The 18,678-nt window shown below is 41.7% G+C and overlaps 1 protein-coding gene and 1 non-coding gene across 6 annotated transcripts in view; one reads left to right on the forward strand and one right to left on the reverse strand.

Moving 5' to 3' along the window:
• ZNF184 (zinc finger protein 184) overlaps positions 1-10,608 on the reverse strand; it is a 32,262-nt gene extending 21,654 nt beyond the window's left edge. The window contains exons 1-3 of one of the 5 annotated variants that reach the window (XM_053223267.1): positions 10,461-10,607; positions 5,477-9,417; positions 5,036-5,190 (exon numbers count right to left, since the gene is read on the reverse strand). In XM_053223267.1, the coding sequence (XP_053079242.1) occupies positions 5,036-5,042 (7 nt within the window). In that variant the 5' untranslated portion in view covers positions 5,043-5,190; positions 5,477-9,417; positions 10,461-10,607. The other 4 variants (XM_027040086.2, XM_053223268.1, XM_027040087.2 and 1 more) reach the window with 4 other exon arrangements.
• On the forward strand, positions 10,215-10,296 carry TRNAS-AGA (transfer RNA serine (anticodon AGA)). Its single transcript has one exon. It is a non-coding gene; the product is annotated as a tRNA-Ser (tRNA).
• Positions 10,609-18,678: the final 8,070 nt, after the last annotated feature.

Consider the following 18,678-nt stretch of genomic DNA (forward strand, 5'->3'; position numbering starts at 1 on the left):
AGTTAGCAGAAGAAAGGAAATAACAAAGATCAGAGCAGAAGTAAATGAAATAAACACCAGAAAAATAATAGAAAAGATCAATGAAACTAAGAGTTGGTTTTTTGAAAAGGCACACAAAATTGAAAAACCTTTAGCTAAACTAAGAAAAAAAGAGAAAAAGCTTAAATGAAAGGAAGCATTACCACAGAAATTGATACCACAGAAATCTGATCCACAGAAAGGATCACAAGAAACTACTGTGCCATCAAAATGGATAACCTATATCAGGGCATCCGGCTGGCTCAGTTGGTTGAGCATCTGACTCGAATTCAGCTCAGGTCATGATCTCAGTTTGTGAGACTGAGCTCCATGTTGGGCTCTGAGTTGACAGTACAGATCCTGCTTGGGATTCTCTCTCTCCCTCTCTGCCCCATCCCTGCACACACTCAACTCTTTCTCTAAATAAATAAATTTTTAAAAATGGATAACCTATAAAAAATAAATTCTTGGAAACATACAACCCAATAAAACTGAATCGTGAAGAAACAGAATATCTGAACAGACCAATAAGGAGTAAGGAGATTGAATCAGTATTCAACCTTCCCCCCAAACAGACAAGCCCACTGTTTCACTGGTGAACTCTACCTAATACTTCCAACAATTTTTAACACCAATACTTTTCAAACTCAGCACCATATATAACAAACCTACTCATCATACTCACTGGAAAACATTCAAAGACTTCCCTTTATGATAAGGGACAAGAGGAGGGGCCCACTCTCACCTTTTCTATTTAACATTATACTAGAAGTCCTAACCAGAGTAATTAGACAACAAAAAGAAATAAAAGGTATCCACATTAGAAAGGAAGAAGTAAAATTATGTTTGCAGATGACATGATATTATATAGAGAAAAGCCTAAAAGTCTACCAAAACCACTGTTAGGCATTAGTGGTATAGTGGTGAGCATAGCTGCCTTCCAAAAACACTGTTAGAACTAATCAACAAATTCAGCAAAGTTGCAGGATACAAAATCAACATACAAAAATCAGTGGTGTTTCTAAACACTAAAAATGAAGCATCTAAAAAAAAGAAAAGAAAACAATCCCATTTAGAATAGCATCAAAAACAATAAAATAAAATACTTAGGAATAAATTTAACTAAGTAGGTGAAAGATCTCTACTCTGAAAACTACAAAACACTGATGAAAAAAAAAATCACAGAAGACACAAATAAATAGAAAGGTATCCCATGTTCATGGATCAGAAGAATTTCTATTGTTAAAATGTCCATAATACCCAAAGCTGTCTACAGATTCAATGTAATCCCTATCAAAATTCCAATGGCATTTTTCAGAATAATAGGAAGAAGAATCCTAAAATCCATACGGTACTACAAAAGACCCCCAAAAGACAAAGCAATCCTGAGAAAGAAGAACAAAATAGGATGCACCACACTTTCTGATGTCAAACTATATTACAAACCCATAGCAATGAAAACAATATGGTGCTAGCATAAAAAGAGACACAAACTAATGGAACAGAATTGAGAGCCCAGAAGTAAACCTTCTTATGTTTAGCCAATTCATATTTGACAAGGGACCCAAGAATACCCAATGGGGAAAGAATGGTGGAAGAATAGTCTCTTCAAAAAATGGTGGTAAGATGGGGTGCCTGGGTGGCTCAGTCGGTTAAGCATCTGACTTGCGCTCAGGTCATGATCTCACGGTCCGTGAGTTCAAGCCCCGCTTCGGGCTCTGTGCTGACAGCTCAGAGCCTGGACCCTGGAGCCTGTTTCAGATTCTGTGTCTCCCTCTCTCTCTGCCCCTCCCCTGCTCATGCTCTGTCTCTCTCTGTCTCAAAAATAAACGTTTAAAAAAAAAAAAAAAATGGTGGTAAGAAAATTAGATATAATCACATGTAGAAGAATGAAAATGAACCCTGTCATATACCAATCATGAAAATTAACCTGAAATAGATTACAGATTTAAACAAAACCTAAAACCTAAAAGTCCTAGAAGAAAACTTAGGAGGAAAGCTCCTTGACACTAGTCTTGGCAATGATCTTTTCAACATGACATCAAAAGTACAAGCAACATAAGCAAACATGAACTATAGCGAACTAAAAAATTTCTGCAAAGAAAAGCAAAGGAAACCATCAATAAAATGAAAAGGCAACCTATGGAATGAGAGAAAATATTTGCACACCACGTATTTGATAGGGGTTAATATCCAAAATATATGTAAGGAACTCATACAGCTCAACAGCATAAAAACAAGTAATCCAATTTAAAAATAGGCAGAGGACCTGAATAAACATTTTTCCAAAGAAGATACACAAATGTACCAAAGAGGTACATTAAAAGATGCTCAACATCGGGGCGCCTGGGTGGCTTGGTGGGTTAAGCATCCGACTTCGGCTCAGGTCATGATCTCACGGTCCCTGAGTTCGAGCCCCGCATCGGGCTCTGTGCTGACAGCTCAGAGCCTGGGGCCTGTTTCGGATTCTGTGTGTCCCTCTCTCTCTCTGACCCTCCCCCGTTCATGCTCTGTCTCTGTCTCAAAAATAAATAAACGTTAAAAAAAAATTAAAAAAAAAAAAAAAAAAAAAGATGCTCAACATCATTAAGTATCAGGGAAATGCAAATCCAAACCAAGGGAGTTACCACCTCACACCTGTTAGAATATTATCAAAAAGACAAAAGATAATAAGTGTTGCTGGATGTGTAGAAAAGGAACTTTTGTGTACTATTAATGGGAATGTAAGTTGGTATAGCCACTATGGAAATACATATATCACATTTTCTTTATCCATTCATGTGTTGATGGACACTTAGGTTGTTTCCATGTCCTGGCTATTGTGATTAACACTATAATAAATATGGGGGTGCAGATACTTCTCCAAGATAGTGATTTCATTTCCGGGACTGCTGGATCATTTGGAAGTTCTATTTTTAATTTCTTGAGGAACCTGTATTGCTTTCCATAGTGATTATATCCATTTACATTTCTATCAACAGTGGATGTGATAACTAACCCTACTGAGGTAATCACTTCCCAATATATATCAAATCATCACTATGGACAACTTAAACTTACACAATGTTATGAGGCAAGTATATCTAAATATAGCTAGAAAAAACTTTTTCTCAGAAACATTTTGTAGTTTTAAGTGTACAGAGCTTACACATATTAGATGTATTCCTGTTTCATATGTTTTAATGTTTTGTTTTTTTTAATGCTCATTTATTTATTTTGAGGAGAGAGAACATGAGCGGGGGAGGGGCAGAGAGCGAGGGAGAGAGAATCCCAGGCAGGCTCCATGCTGTTCAGTGCAGAGCCAGACGCAGGGCTCAGTCTCACAAACCATGAGATCATGACCTGACTCGAAATCAAGAGTTGGATGCTTAACCAACTGAGCCACCCAGGCGCCTCTCCCATTTCATATTTTTGATGCTATTGTTATTTTTATGGAATTGTTATTTTTATTATAATCTATAATTGTTCTTCGATGATATAAAAAAAAAAACAGCTGATGTTTAAAATCAAACTTTTTGTTTTGTTTTGAGATAATTTTAGATAGATATGCACTTGTAAGAAACAGAAGAGATTCTTTGCACTCCTAAAAAAAAAGAATTGACAATCAATAAGATATATCTCGACCTGCATAAATAATACAAGAAATATTAAGACTTCTAATGATGTTAAATAAATTCAAAAAAAGAACTGTATGATAATAGGTTAAACCAAACCTGACTTGATGGCCATATCTGGACAATGTAAAGACAGTGACAATGCAGAGGAAAGTCTATAATGACAGGTCACAGGGCTCTGTCCTTACTCTGAACCTGTTCAAGGACATGAAGAAAGAAATAAAAGGAATATTCATTAAATATGGCAGTGAGATAAAGTTGGAAAGGACAGTTAAAACACTAAATAAATGGGACACCTGGATGGTTCGGTCGGTAGACCCTGTGCCTCTCGATCTCAAGGTCATGAGTTCAATGTGTGGAGCCTACTTACAACAAATATATGTAAAAACAAAAACAAAAAAAACACTGAATAGATGAAGATTCGTAATTATTCTGACAAGCTGGAAAAACCCCTAAACAATCATATGTGAAGTCCTCATATTTAAGGATAAAAAACAATTCTCTTACACAGGATGGCATAAATCTACTTCCCTACGGTTATGTAAAAAAGATCTAGGGCTTACAGCACAATATCGCTGATTTTTTTCAAAACAAACGTAACCTGATGCTGCACAGCAGAAATATAATTCAAACAAATTCGTCCTTTTAGGTGTTTTTCAAAGCATTTGTAAAGAACTATGTTTAATTTCAGGCAATGCATTTTAAGAAGCATGCTCGCCTGCAGGAGAGTCGAAGAGGTCCAGATGTGTCCTATAAGATCCATCAACGGAGCTGAGACGGTTTTGCTTAGAAAAGAAAAGAATGTGCGAGTAGGAGTTGTAACAGCTGAATTCGCATTCTGGAGGGCAGTAATGTGGAAGAGAGAACAGTCTCTTGCTTTCGGAGACCAAGAACTAAGATCCAACACAGAAGTTACAGGGCTAGGCACTTCTGCCTAATAGAAGGAACTAAAAAAAAAGAGCCAACAAGGGAACAGTCTGCACCCAAAATGGAGTTTGATGCCACACTTCGCATAGGCTTGACAGACGGCCATCAGCAAGGGACACTTTAATTCTTGCACTGAAGGGATGATTACCAAGATTTTTTCTGACTGCAAGTTTACCATCCTAATATTTAAGAAACAGAAGTCACGTGAGGATCACAGACATTCTGAATCATCTCTCCTTCTCATTCCCCAATCCCGAAGCCGGGGAGACTTAACTCTTCCTGCAAGTCTCTCCATATGAATGTAAGAATCTCTCCCCTTGATGGAATGCAGTGTTTCTCTATCCCTAAGATAAGCTCCCCACCCCACCCCCCCAACTTCCACCTCTACCAATGAGTTCTGTCAAGTAGTCGATCTTCCGGTCCTCACTGTTCTTTTGCCTCCATCAGCCCTCTGTCCCCCCTCCAGTCCCCACTACCTTCCATCTCAGGAGCTCATTCCGTTCCTCCGGAGCCTGGACACCAGGATTTCTCAAGCAGCGTCCTTCCAGCGGGGGCCTCGGTCTGGGGGGCTCAGGTGTCCGGCCAGGAGTCGGCGCCGGCTGAGCCCTTACACGGGCGGAGCGGGGCAGCCCTAAAAGACACAGCCCGGGGTCAGCAGCCTGCGTCACAATCGCACCTCTGAGTTTTGCACAGTGGCTAAGAGACCCTTGGAAAAGAGAAGTGCCCGCCGAGAGCCACCAAACAGGCACTCCCGCTGAACAAAAAGAGAGTGGAGCTCGAGCACGCAGGTTCAGCCCCGGATTCAAAAACCCCTTGGTGCCCACCCTGCAGTCTGGCCAGAGGCGCCCCCAGACCCGGCCCGTTACCTCCGTGCCCACTTGCGGGCTCACACCCCGGCTCGCGAACGGAAGACACACCTGTTGCGGGGTGGAAACGCTGGAAGGTGGAGCGGCGGGGCGGGGCCCGCTCCCAGTCCTTCCTCCCAGACCGGAACAAAAGAACAAAGCCCTCCAAGGGATCAGGGCGGAACCGCCCCGCACGGAGGGAGGCGAGGGGCGCCCCCTCCGAGGACTCCCCAGCTCCCTCTCGCAGAGGCCGCTTCCAGCGGGGCGAGGAGGATGACGTCACGCAGCCGCAAGGCTGGCGGTTGCCATGGTGATACCTGGGCTTCCCTCCCTCTAGGGCGCTCCACACTCTCAGCTCGCGCGTCCGGAAGCGCCGGGACCGGCACCAGACCTAGCGAAGGGAGCCGAAGAGGGTGCACTTCCCCAGCGCCAACCTCTGCCGGCTTCAACGGCCACTTCCGGTCGCGCGGAGAGAGCCCCTCCCCCCGCTCGTCGTGCCCGGCGGACGCGCGGAACTACGGTTCCCAGAATGCTCCACGACGCCGAACTCCATTTCCCAGAGCTCCCGTTGGGCGGGGCCGGGAGTTCTCCGCGCCAGTCTCTGGCTTCTGAACGTCTCTGGTGGGAGTAACCGGACCCTGGGGACCCTCAAGTTTGTGTGACCGAACGTAGTGTAGGAGCTACACATTTACACACGTGTATAATTTTACAACGCAGGGAAACACTGCACAATTCATTATTTGCCTTTACTACTTGTTCTGCATTCTATTTAGGGCTCTATTTCTTCATTTTAAAACTTCTTGTCGTGGCCCATTATATTGCCTTCAGGACTTTCAAATGGGTCGCGACCCACATCTTTTTAAATGCTAAAGGAAAGCGGGAAGTGGTGTTACCGTGTTCTGCCCTAGAGCAGTGCACGGTGTATGCCTACGTCAGCTGCGAATGGAGTCCAACGCCGGTCTGTCGGTGTGTCCCTGGCAGAAAAGAACCCAATAGAAGTCCGTAGGTTTTTATAGTGTTCGATGTGTGGCCCACGCAACTGACTGTGCTGCTTCCCAGGCTTTTGGATAGAGGGCCTAAGGTCAAGTCAGTGCTGGATGACAAAACATTAAACTTGGAAATCCTACCAATGAATACATGAAAGACAAATTCACAAAGGAAAGGAAAGGAGAAACGACATCTAAGACCAGATTTCAAAAAAGATCTAAGGGAGGCACTAGAAAATTTCAGGGAACAAGTTGATATTCTCAGTAGATTCCAAGAAGACATCGACCCAATGAAAACAGGATAGAAAGATGTGAGAACAAGATGTGAAAAAAACAAAACACTAAGAAGACATTCTAGGTGAAAAAGGATAAAAATATATAGCGAGCATATTTAACATCAGCAGCATAATTAAAGTCATATTGGAGAACTGGATGGATGCTGTGAAAAGTGAGTCGGTTACCTATAGGATATTCTTTTAAAAAGCTCTTCTATGAATCAGAAGAAAAAGATGAATGAGGCAGAAGAAAAAGTGATATAAAGGACAGACGATGGAAAGCCAACATAGGGATAACTGGCCATCAGGAAAAAGTGACGATATGCAATGAGCTATGATTTTCATATGACTTTATGCCAGGCAGGGTCCTAATAAGTGCTTTGCATCTATTAACTTTTTTAATTCCTAAAACAAGCTAATGAAGTTATTCGGTATTATTATTCCTACTCTACAACTGAAGGAAGCTGAGGCACAGATACGTTGAATAACTTGCCTAAATCACACAGCCAGCAAATGGGGAAGCTGGGACTTGAGTTTAGGAATTTGGTCCCAAACTCTCACTTTTAATCTCTGTAACACTAGACCCCCCCAAGTAAAGACATGAACAGTTTCCCGAGTTTAAGAATATATCTCTCATTCATGGCTGGTGGGAGGGCAAAATGGTACAACCACTTTGGAAGACAGTTTGCAATTTCTCACAAAACAAAACATACTCTTACAATACGATCCAGCAATCTCGTTCCCGGATATTTGCCCGAATGAACTGAAAACTCATGCTCATATAAAAGTCTAATTTCCAAAACTTGAAAGCCACCAAAATGTCCTTCAATAGGTGATGGATAAACAATGGCACATCCAGACAATGGAATATTATTCTGCAAGGAAAAGAAATAACCTATCAAGCTACCAAAACACCCAGAAGAACATTAAATGCATACTGCTGAGTGAAAGAATTTGAAAAGGCTACATACTTTATGACTCCAACCACATAACATTCTGGAAAAGACAAACCTGTGGAGACTGCAAAGGACAATGGTTGCAAGGTGCTGGGGAGAGGGAAGGAGTCATGGATAAATAGAGCGAAGGGGATTTTTAGGGCAGCGAAACCATTCTGTATGATAGCGTAATGAATGTATGTCATTACATTTTTGTCAAAACCCATAGAACGCACAAGACACAGTGAATCCCTAATATTAACTAGCAGCATAAATAATATCAATACTGGCTCATCAACTGAAACAAAGGTACCACACTAACCCAAGATGTTAATGATAGGGAAAACTGGTTGGGGGAAGGGGGGTGAGAGTATATGGAAACTCTATACCTTCTGCTCAATTTTTCTGTAAACCTAAAACTTTTTTTAAAGTGTATAATTAAAAAACACATGACCATCAAAGTTGCTCTGTTAAGGTTTCAGAAGGAAATGAAGGACACGTAATGAGAAACTGGAAGAGTGACTGTTGTTATAAAGTGAGGAAATTGCCAAGCACAGTGTGGAAGGTGCAGCTTGACTTCTCCCTGATGTCTATAGTTAAAAAAAAATTTTTTTTTTACAAAAATTTAAAAAGAAATCGAGGAAAGAACTGTTAAGCAAAAGGGAACCAGATTTTGACGACTTGGAAAATTTTCAGCCATCCCTTACACGAAAGAGACTTTCAATACTGAGGACAGCAAGAACGCGTGTGTACACATATATATTAGTTTTAGTGACTGGGTCTGCACATAAAATGGAAGCTAGTACAGGAAGTTGCACATAGATGCTCCGGGGCTACATGGGTAAAATATTAATTGAGCAGCTATCATGTGCCACACACCAACCAATTAAAAAAATAAAACAAAAAACACTACCTACATAGAAGGTATAATTTGGTGAATAAAAGACAAAGTTTACTGAGTTTTTACTGGATGCAACGCTCTGAACAGTTTATTTAAGTTAACATATTAACTGAGGGTTCTAGAGAACAGGAAAGGATAGAAATTCATGAAAAATGCACAGATGAACAATTTAAGATATAACTCTGCCTCAGTAATGCGTCTTTTTGCACAATGGCTGGAAGTTTGGTAACACAGAATGTTTTTACTCCAAATAGTAAGTATGTTACCAATAAATATTTGGGTGTGACATACATTGTAGCAGCAGCAAAAAAGTATGACATCCTAGTGATGAAGGATCTTTTGAAAGGAAAATATTTGATTAACTTTAACAGCTACACAACAAAGCATCCGAGGGTGAACAACTCAGTATGTCTACACAAAGCCAGCACAACCATGGACTCAGCACCCAATTTGAAAACCGAAACATTACCAGAATGCTAGAAACTCCTCCCAAGGGTAGTAGTATTCTGATTTCTAACACCATAGATTAGTTCCACCTGTTTTTGAACTTTCAAACAATGGAATGCACTATAAATGTATTCTTTTGTGCCTGGCTCCCCTCGCTCATTCTTCGCGTGGGAGGTTTCATTCGTGTGATTGTTCTTGTAGTTCCTTCCACTCCCTGTGGGGTGAAATTCCATTTTATAAGAAAACAACAAACAAACAAACAACAGCAGCAGCTCACGATTTGTCTTTTCTACCGCAGATGGACGTTTGGTTTATTTCCAAAGCAGGACTAAAATAATAACTGGACTAGCTTTTGTTTCCTGCAGCTCAACGTGCATTGTCTTCCTTTACCTAGACCCATGCCATTAAAAACATTTTCAGTCCAGTAAAACAAAGTTGCACCTGTGTCCACTCCTTCCTCACTGGCACCCTAAAGCAAACAAGCAGTTGATTAATTGTAATTCAAAGGGCACATCACTAATTGCTGTTTTGCAGTGTTTTCCAAAGCACAGATCTTGGATATTTCCTCGGTATCAAACCTCAATCAAAACTAGCGTTCCAGATGACTTAAGCAAAAACAAAAGAGCCACAACGTGCTTGATAAAAAACGTGTACGCCAAGTAAAAAAGAGGAGGGGATCCGCACAAGTTATGGATAATAACTGCTTCACGTCTACCCCTTCGGAGCAGGCTGTCCCATCAAACCACAGGATTAACTAACGTCTCTCCCTTTCTCGTCTCTTCCTCGCTGTCTACAGGCGACGTGATTTCTCCACCTGCGATCGTTTGCCTCTTAAGTGAGCAGGGCACCCCGAGTAGACCACAACCAACTCCCGGCACCGGGGCACCCCACGACCTCGGACTCGAAGGCGGAGACCAAGTCGGGGAAGAGAAAACACACCGGCGCTCGCTAACTTTGGAGAGAGAGAGAGCGCCTGCTTTGCACACGAATCAACACAGGGTCCTGCTCTGGGAAGGCGCCCCCCGCAGGCCTCCCCCCGCCCTGCGCCCGCGACAGCGGCCGGCGGCGCCGAGTCCCTCCCGAAAGCCGCTCCGGCCGGTCACGGGCCCAGGGCTCCCCTCCAGCGGGCCCGCGGCCCCGGAACCCCCGGCAGGTCGCACACACTTGGCAGCGACTCGGCTCCCGGCACCCGCGGCCTCCACCCTTTCCCCGCCTTCGGCCGCTGCTCTTTCTAGGTAAGGCCTGCGCTGGCCGCTCGAGCCCCATGTAGTCGTGGCCGAGTGGTTAAGGCGATGGACTAGAAATCCATTGGGGTCTCCCCGCGCAGGTTCGAATCCTGCCGACTACGGCGTGTTTTTCTCCGGTGCGAGTTCGGCCTCGGCCCGCCGGGAGTAGCGGGCCCTGTTACTTTAACGCCCCGGAGAGCAGGGCTCCCTCTTTTCCTCGGAAAACCCGCCCGAAGCTTTAGCGGAGGCCGGCCGGGGCTAGCCAGTGTAGACGCGCACCAGGCACCTGGGCCACCACAGGGGACGCTCCCCGGGCGCGTCCCGTCAGTTCTTTCCGTCGTCCCGCCCCGGAACTGCAGCCGCGCTCCGCGCTCCGAGGTCCGGCGAAGGACCGCGCTGGGCCGGGGGCGTCCACCTGCGGCGCCAGGGCGCTAGTCCCGGAGCGGGGCGGGGGCGGGGGCGGGGGCGGGGGCGGGGGCGGGGGCGGAGCTGCAGTCCGACCAGGAGGAAAATGGCTTCCGCGCCGGGGGCGGCGCCAGCTCCGGGACCACGTGGTGGACGGCTGGCGGCCAATCAGAATTCCCCCGGATGTGACGCGTCAGCAGGGCATAAGGTCACTCTAGGTATCCCTCAAAAATGCGTGGTGTGAATCTGATCAGGGGAAACCTCGGACGGTTTCAGAAGGAGGGTCGTTCCACAAAGTAACTGCGGTGTTCTCCTCCTCGCAAATCGCACCAGTATGACACAGAGGAAGAATAATGTTTCAGATCTTAAAAGAATTTAATGCAACACATGATCTGGGGTTTTCTTTTGCTGTGCAGGACATTATTGGAACAATCGGTGAAATCCGAATGAACCACAGGGATTAAATAATTTTATTTTATCGGTGGTAATTCCTGATTGTATTCATTGTTCTTTGGTTATATAAAAGAATGGCGCTAAGAAAATACTGGGAGAAGAAAGAAAAGACTGCGTTTTCAAACTCCGTCTCAGTTTCAAAAAAGTATGACATTAAGAGAAAAGGAAAGTACAATAATATGTCAAACACGCCAAACTTTGGAGAATGGAGTGAAGGGTAGCCAGGAATTCTTTATATTCTCGTAAATGTTCTGTCTGTCGGAAATTATTTGAAAATTAAATTATTTCAAAATAAAAGGGTGAAAGAAGAAAACAGAATAAAACCATAAATAAAGAATATACTCATTGAAATTTATTGTCTTCTTCCAAAAGCAAGAGCACACTGTACACACTATGTTAGCTAATTTGACAATAAATTATATTGAAAAAGAAAAGCACAAATACACAGTTTGAACCATTCATATGAAAGGGGCAATGAGTAAATTACTCCATAAGAATTTAGGATTGGTGAAGGAATGGGTTCAAAATGGTTTGTTTTTTTTTTTTTTTAAGGTTACTTATTTTGAGAGCAAGAGAATGGGGAAGGGGCAGAGAGAGAGGGGGAAAGAGAGAATCCCAAGCAGGCTCTCTGCGGTTGGTGCAGAGCCCGGTGTGGAGCTTGATCCCACGACCAAGAGATCACGACCTGAGCCCAGAGCAAGAGGCGGAGGCTTAAAGGACTGAGGCACCCAGGCATCCCCCCCACCCCCAACAGCATCGTTTTTTAGAAGAAGGGCCACCCTTCCAAGATAAAAGCCTAAATCTGAAATATTACTTTAAAGTTAATTGTTAACATTCTGTCATGAAGTTTTGATAGTCAAGTTTAAAAGATAGTATTACCGTGCAGCTCTGTCGGCCACTAGCTTATTTCTGAAGCGACTCTAGGGCGCAGGAGGCTGCCCCCTGCTTTTCACCTACCATTGAATCTCATTTGTCTCTCTTCTTCAGAGACAAAATATTCCTTTTTTATGCAGGAAATATGATTCGTCATGATAAGAATTACGAAGGCACTGAGAGCAATCAACGCGGGCCGGGCTTGAAGGGCTCCGAACCGTGGGAGAAGGGAAACAGGACCCGAGGTGCACAAGGGCATCCCCGTGAGGACACGTGCTATTTTCCAGCATTTTGGAATAGATGTCAAGTGCAAAGATGTAGATGCGCTGGGCCGGGGAGACCTAGAACCCGAGGGACAAAGTTCTGGTGGTGAAGGAACCACGGAGAAGGAGCTCGAATTTCTATGTATTCTTCTTATGTCATTGACAAATCCCTCAACTGCACACACACACAGGAAGATGTTCCAAAACTCTGTGGGAAAGAGCAGCTGGAAGGCCAATAATGTTCTCTAGAGATTCAGCGGGCGTATACTTCTGGGGGACACAGAGGTTAAAGTTCACGCCTCTCCCAGTTGGAGGGAACTTGGTTAACAGTACTGTTATTTGAGACTTCACAAGCATTTGCCCTTAGCAGTAAGTGACAAACCCTAGTCATAAGAACCACACAAAAGGAGTAATGGCTATGTCTTTAGCTTAAAGAAACACTAACATAGACCAACTGTAACAAAGGTTCAACGTTATGTACTTCAGAAGGACTACCAGAAAACTCTGAATGTTTGAACAGAAAGCAATACACATCTATGTAGTCCATGGGTCAAAGAAGATAACAAAATGGAAATCTAAAATTTTTTTGAGCTGAATAATAATGAAATGCATTATATTCTTATTGTCTGATGTAGCTAGAGCCATTTTTAGAGGGAAATTTTTATTTTTTTATTTTTTATTTTTACATATTTTTTAATGTCTATTATTTTTGAGACACACACACACACACAGCACGAACAGGGGAGGAGCAGAGAGAGGGGGAGACACAGAATCTGAAGCAGGCTTCAGGCTCCGCGCTGTCAGCGCAGAGCCCGACGCGGGGCTCGAACTCACGAACTGCAAGACCATGACCGGAGCCGAAGTCCAACACTTAAATGACAGAGCCACCCAGGCCCTCCCCCCCCCCAAATTTTTATTTTTGACTGCAGGTATTAGAACAAGACAAAGGTTGAAAATAAGTGATTTAACTTTTTAATTTTATGGCTCAGCAAGCCATAAAAACTTGGGAATTTAAATGCACAAAGTGGAAGGCTCTATAAAAATAAGTGCAAAAATCAATCAATGGAAAATAGACATACATCAGAGAAAATCAACAAAGTGAAAAAGCTGGCTCTTTGAAAAGAATGACAAAATAGATACACCCTGAACAAGACTAATCAAAAAGACGATAAGATAAACACACAAAATACCAGCAGTAGGAATGAAATAGATGATATTCATATATATCCTAAATATATTTTGAAAACAAGAAAGAGGCATTATAAACATCTTTATGTCAATACATGAGACGTGTTCAATGAAATGGATACATTCCTGGAAAAACACAATTTACCACAACTGACACAAAAAGCAACAGGAAACTGAATTGTCCTATTCCTATTAAAGAGATTGAATCCATAATTTACTCACCGTGTCTGGGGTGCCTGGGTGGCTCAGTCAGTTGAGTGTCTGACTTCGGCTCAGGTCACGATCTCATGGTCTGTGAGTTTGAGCCCCGAGTGGGGCTCTGTACTGACAGCTCAGAGCCTGGAGCCTGCTTCGGATTCTGTGTCTCCCTCTCTCTCTCTGCCCCTCCCCTGCTCATGCTCTGTCTCTCTCTCTCAAAAGTAAATAAACATGAACAAAAAAAAAATTTTTTTAAATAAAGAGATTGAATCTACAATTTAGAAAGCCACTCATATAAACTTCCAGGAGTAGATAGATTCATTTGTAATTTTTCTGTGCAAAGAGAGATGAAATCAATCCTACTGAAATCTTACAGAAAAAAAAAAACATCTTTCAACTCATTATGAGACCAACATAACTGTGATCCAGAACCTGAAAGACATTATGAGAACAGCATATTACAGGCCAGTATCTCTTATAAACAGAAGCGAAGCTCAAAACTGTTAACTAAGATAAAAGCAAATCAAATCAAGTATATTTTTTGAAAAAGCTGAAACATCATGATCAAATAGACTTTATTCTAGAAATTCAAGATTGGCTTAACATTTTTAAAATGTAATTTACCGCATCGATAAAATAAATGTAAGAACCAATGATCATCTTATTAAACACAGAAAAAACATTTGATAAAATTCAACATCAATTCATGATAAAAACCCGAAAAATGCTGAATAGAGGGGAATTTCTTTAGTCTACCTAAAACAATAAAATAATACCTACACTGAACCCAGTCTGGGAACATGACCAAGATGTCTATATTATTTCTTTTACTCAACATGGTTCTGGAAGTAAAATCTAGTGCAATAAAACAAGAAGAGAATAGGAGTCCCTGGGTGGTTCAGTTGGTTGAGTGTCCGACTTCAGCTCAGGTCATGATCTCACAGCTTGTGAGTTCAAGCCCCATGTTAGGCTCTGTGCTGACAGCTTGGATCTTGGAGTCTGCCTTCCTCTCTCTCTGCTCCAACCAACTTGCCTTCTGTCTCTTTCTCAAAAATAAATAAACATTAAAATTTTTTTTTTAAAAAAACAAGACAAGAATAATTGATATTAATACTGGGAAATGAAACCTTTCATTATTATGAATGTACGAAACTGAGAAGAATCTCAAAATTACTGGAATTAGTTAAATGAATTTAGTTACTTACTATTCGTTACTATTCAGGAGGTTATTGCCTTTGTGGTCAATGTGCAAAATGTCAAACGTGTGAATATATTCTAGCAATAAACAAGTGAAATATAGAATTTTCTAAATTCCATTTCAATAGCATTACAAACATTACCTAGGAATAAGTCTGACAAAACTGTGCAAGAAGACTCCATCAGAAACTACAAGACATTACTGGGCTACATTAAAGAAGACCTAAACAAGTGATCTCTTTTGCATATGGGATGACTCAAGAGTGTTAGGATGTCAAATCATCTTAAATTACTCAGCAGATTCAATGAAATCCAAATCCAAATCTCAGAAAGTATTTTTGTAGAAACGGGCTCTGGTGCAAAGGAACTTGCAAAGTCAAGTCAATATTGAAGAAGATAAACTAAGCTAGAACAATTATGCTGCCAACTCACAAAATAGGTCCTAGGCAAATTTAGTCAAGCAAGGGTGGTCTTTTCCATAATGATACAACATCTTGAGAGAATTAAATGAATCTTGACTTCCTACTTCGCATTATAAATGCATTACAAACAAAACTATTTCATGATAAACCTTCATGTGAAAGAAAAAACAACCCAGTTTCTAGAAGAAAACAGAGCAGAATATCTTCATGGACTTGGGCTAGAGAAAGATTTCTCAAATGGGACCAACTGAGTCATAAAATAAGAAGTTGAAGAGTTGGACACTTCAAATTAAGGATGTATTGGTTGCAGAAGACACCCATGAAAAAGGCAAAAACAAAGCCTTGAAATGGGAGGAGGTATCTGGGATCTGTATGTATATTATCCATCCATCCATCAAATGACTAATATCCATATATATATATATATATATATGAAGAACCTCTACGAATAAATAAGAGTAGACAACTCAACTTGAAAGTGGGCAACAGGGGCGCCTGGGTGGCTCAGTTGGTTAAGCGTCCAACTTCAGCTCAGGTCATGATCCTGCAGTTTGTGAGTTTGAGCCCCTTGTTGGGCCTCTGTGCTGACAGCTCAGAGCCTGGAGCCTGCTTTGGATTCCATGCCTCCCTCTCTCTCTGCCCCTCCCCTTGTGCTCTGTCTCTCTCTGTCTCTCAAAAATGAGTAAACATTACAAAAAGAAAAAGAAAATGGGCAACAGGTTTGGCAGACATTTTGTTAAAAATATTCAAAATGGGGGCGCCTGGGTGGTTCAGTCGGTTAAGCGTCTGACTTCGGCTCAGGTCATGATCTCACGGTCCGTGAGTTTGAGCCCCGCGTCAGGCTCTGTGCTGACAGCTCAGAGCCTGGAGTCTGTTTCAGATTCTGTGTCTCCCTCTTTCTCTCTCCTCCCCTGCTCATGCTCTTTCTACTCCCAAAAATAAATAAATGTTAAAAAAATTTTTTTAAATATTCAAAATGGTCAATAAGCATATAAAAAGGCACTCAACATCATGACTCACCAGAGGAATGCAAATCGAAACCAAAATTAGATAGCACTATACACCCATGAGAATGTCTAAAATTTAAAATTCTAAGCATAAAAACTAGTGGTAAGAGCATTTTCACGTTGCTAGTAGGAGTATAAATTCGCGTAACCACTTGGAAAAAATGTTTCACCATGCCTACAAAAGTTACACATAATATTCTTGTGACCCAGATATTATCCTACTTGACCATATAACCAACACAAATAGCATGTACGCGCATGTTTGTAGCAACGTCATTTGTGATAGTCAAAGTCTAAACCACCTAAATGTACTGTCAGTGGCAGAATGGAAATGTGGAATAGTATACAGCCATTATAAGGAATAACTACTGATAAACACAGCAACATGGCCAAGCCTCACAGATACAATGTCACTCAAAAAAACACCTAGAAGAGTGTCCATCTCCACTTATAAGAAGTACGAAAACAGCAAAATTGATATATGACGATAGAGTGCTTGTCCTTGGAGGGAGGGTACACGCGGACAGGGATGAGACTAATGAGAGCCTTCTATACTGCTGAAAATATTCTGTATCTTGATCGTGGTGATTGTCATACAGGTATATATGTACATGCGAAAGCTGATCAAACTATATAATTTTAAGATTTGTGGTCTTTACAGTACGTAAGTTATACCTAAATTGAGAAAATGAAAAAATTAAGGCAAAATAAGGATGGTTTCACTCAAAGGAAAGCAGGGAGAGTGCCTCATTAGCAGATATGCATGACAAGACCTGATAAAAGGTGAGGTGCTGGGTGACTCAGTCGGTTAAGCACCCAACTCTTGACTTCGGCCCAGGTCATGATTTCATGGTCGTGAGATCAAGCCCCATGTAGGGCTCCACACTGAGCATGAAGCCTGGCTGGGATTCTCTCTCTTGTCCCTGTCTTGTCATACTGTCCCTGTCCCTGTCTCTTCTCCCTGTCTTGTCATACTGTCTTGTCCCTGCCCTGCTCATGCTCTCTCAAAAAAAAAAAAAAAAAAAGTTCCAATTTCAATAAGCATCAAAAATGTCACCTGCCTAGCAGTAAATCTAATAAAAGATGAGCAAGATATCTATACTAAAATCCTTTATTCATCCAGAAGAAGGTGAATAATATAAACACTTATCGATTTAAAAAGGGGCAAGGGAGCAGGAATGGGAGGACAAAGAACAAACTGGCAAAGTTGACAGAACTGGAAGCAAAACTAAATAGCTACTTATCTTTAATGCTGGTAGACTAAATATTTCAATTATAAGACAGATCATCATAATGGGGAAAAAATTTACCCAAAACGATATGCTTTTTATAAGGCACACAATTTAAACATATGGCTTTTTAAAAAAGAATTGAAGTATTACTAAAAATAATGAGGCTGTTTCATAACCTCCAGGGTCAATTTAGTAAGAAAATATTACAACACTATATTTGTATGGGCATAATAACAGCTTCAAAGTGTAGAACGCAAAAGATGGACAGAGCTAAATGAAGACACACAAAAATCCATAATCATAGTTGATATTTCAACACCTCTGTAGAAATAACAAACGGGACTTAGAGAAAATTTTAGTATGGAAAATTAAGTAAAATTTAGTGAGGAAATTTTAGGCAACTGGATTAATACGATACCCAACTGCAGAACACCTGAGCTTTGGGGGGACACAGGAGACACTGAACAAAATCACTACAGGCAAAGCATCACGCAAGTCTCAACGAATTTCAGGAGACAGAGATCAAGCGGAACAGGTCCAGCACTGTAAAATGAAATCAAAACCAATGTCAAGAACATCAACAAGTGGAAAATCCTCAAATGTTACAAAATCGAGTAACGGAATTGAACTTACAAAATAACCCTGTGGGTCAAATAAGTTTAAAAAACTGTAAACGATTTTTAACTGCATGATAATGAAAACCGGATCTATAACGTCTTGTGACAAGAAGCTACAACAGCACTTGAGGTCTAATCGTTAGCTCCAAATCTACACATTAACAGAGAAGAAAAGTGGAAAGGTAATGATCTAAGCTTTCATCTCAAGAATGGAGTTTTAACAAGCCAGTAAATTAAATCTTTAAAAGTCTCAAGGAAAAGACAATAGTAAGTGTGATACCCACTGAAAAAGAATAGAGGAAATTAATAGAACAAAAATTTGCTTTTCACGTAGTGAAATTGTTACCTCAAATCAAGACTATTTTTTTAAAAATTTTTTAATGTTTATTTATTTTTGAGAGGGAGAGAGACAGGGTGTGGGCAGGGGAGGGGCAGAAAGAGAGAGGGAGACACAGAATCCAAAGTGGGCTCCAAGGCTCTGAGCTGTCAGCACAGAGCCCGACGCGGGGCTCAAACCCACGAATCGTGAGATCATGACCTGAGCCAAAGTCGGATGCCCAACCGACTGAGCCACCCAGGCGCCCCAAATCCAGACTATTTTTAAGGAGGAAAAAGTATAAAAGGGGGACGACATTAAAGATCTTACTGA

Source organism: Acinonyx jubatus, chromosome B2 (assembly GCF_027475565.1).
Source record: "Acinonyx jubatus isolate Ajub_Pintada_27869175 chromosome B2, VMU_Ajub_asm_v1.0, whole genome shotgun sequence".
Lineage (NCBI taxonomy): Eukaryota > Metazoa > Chordata > Mammalia > Carnivora > Felidae > Acinonyx > Acinonyx jubatus.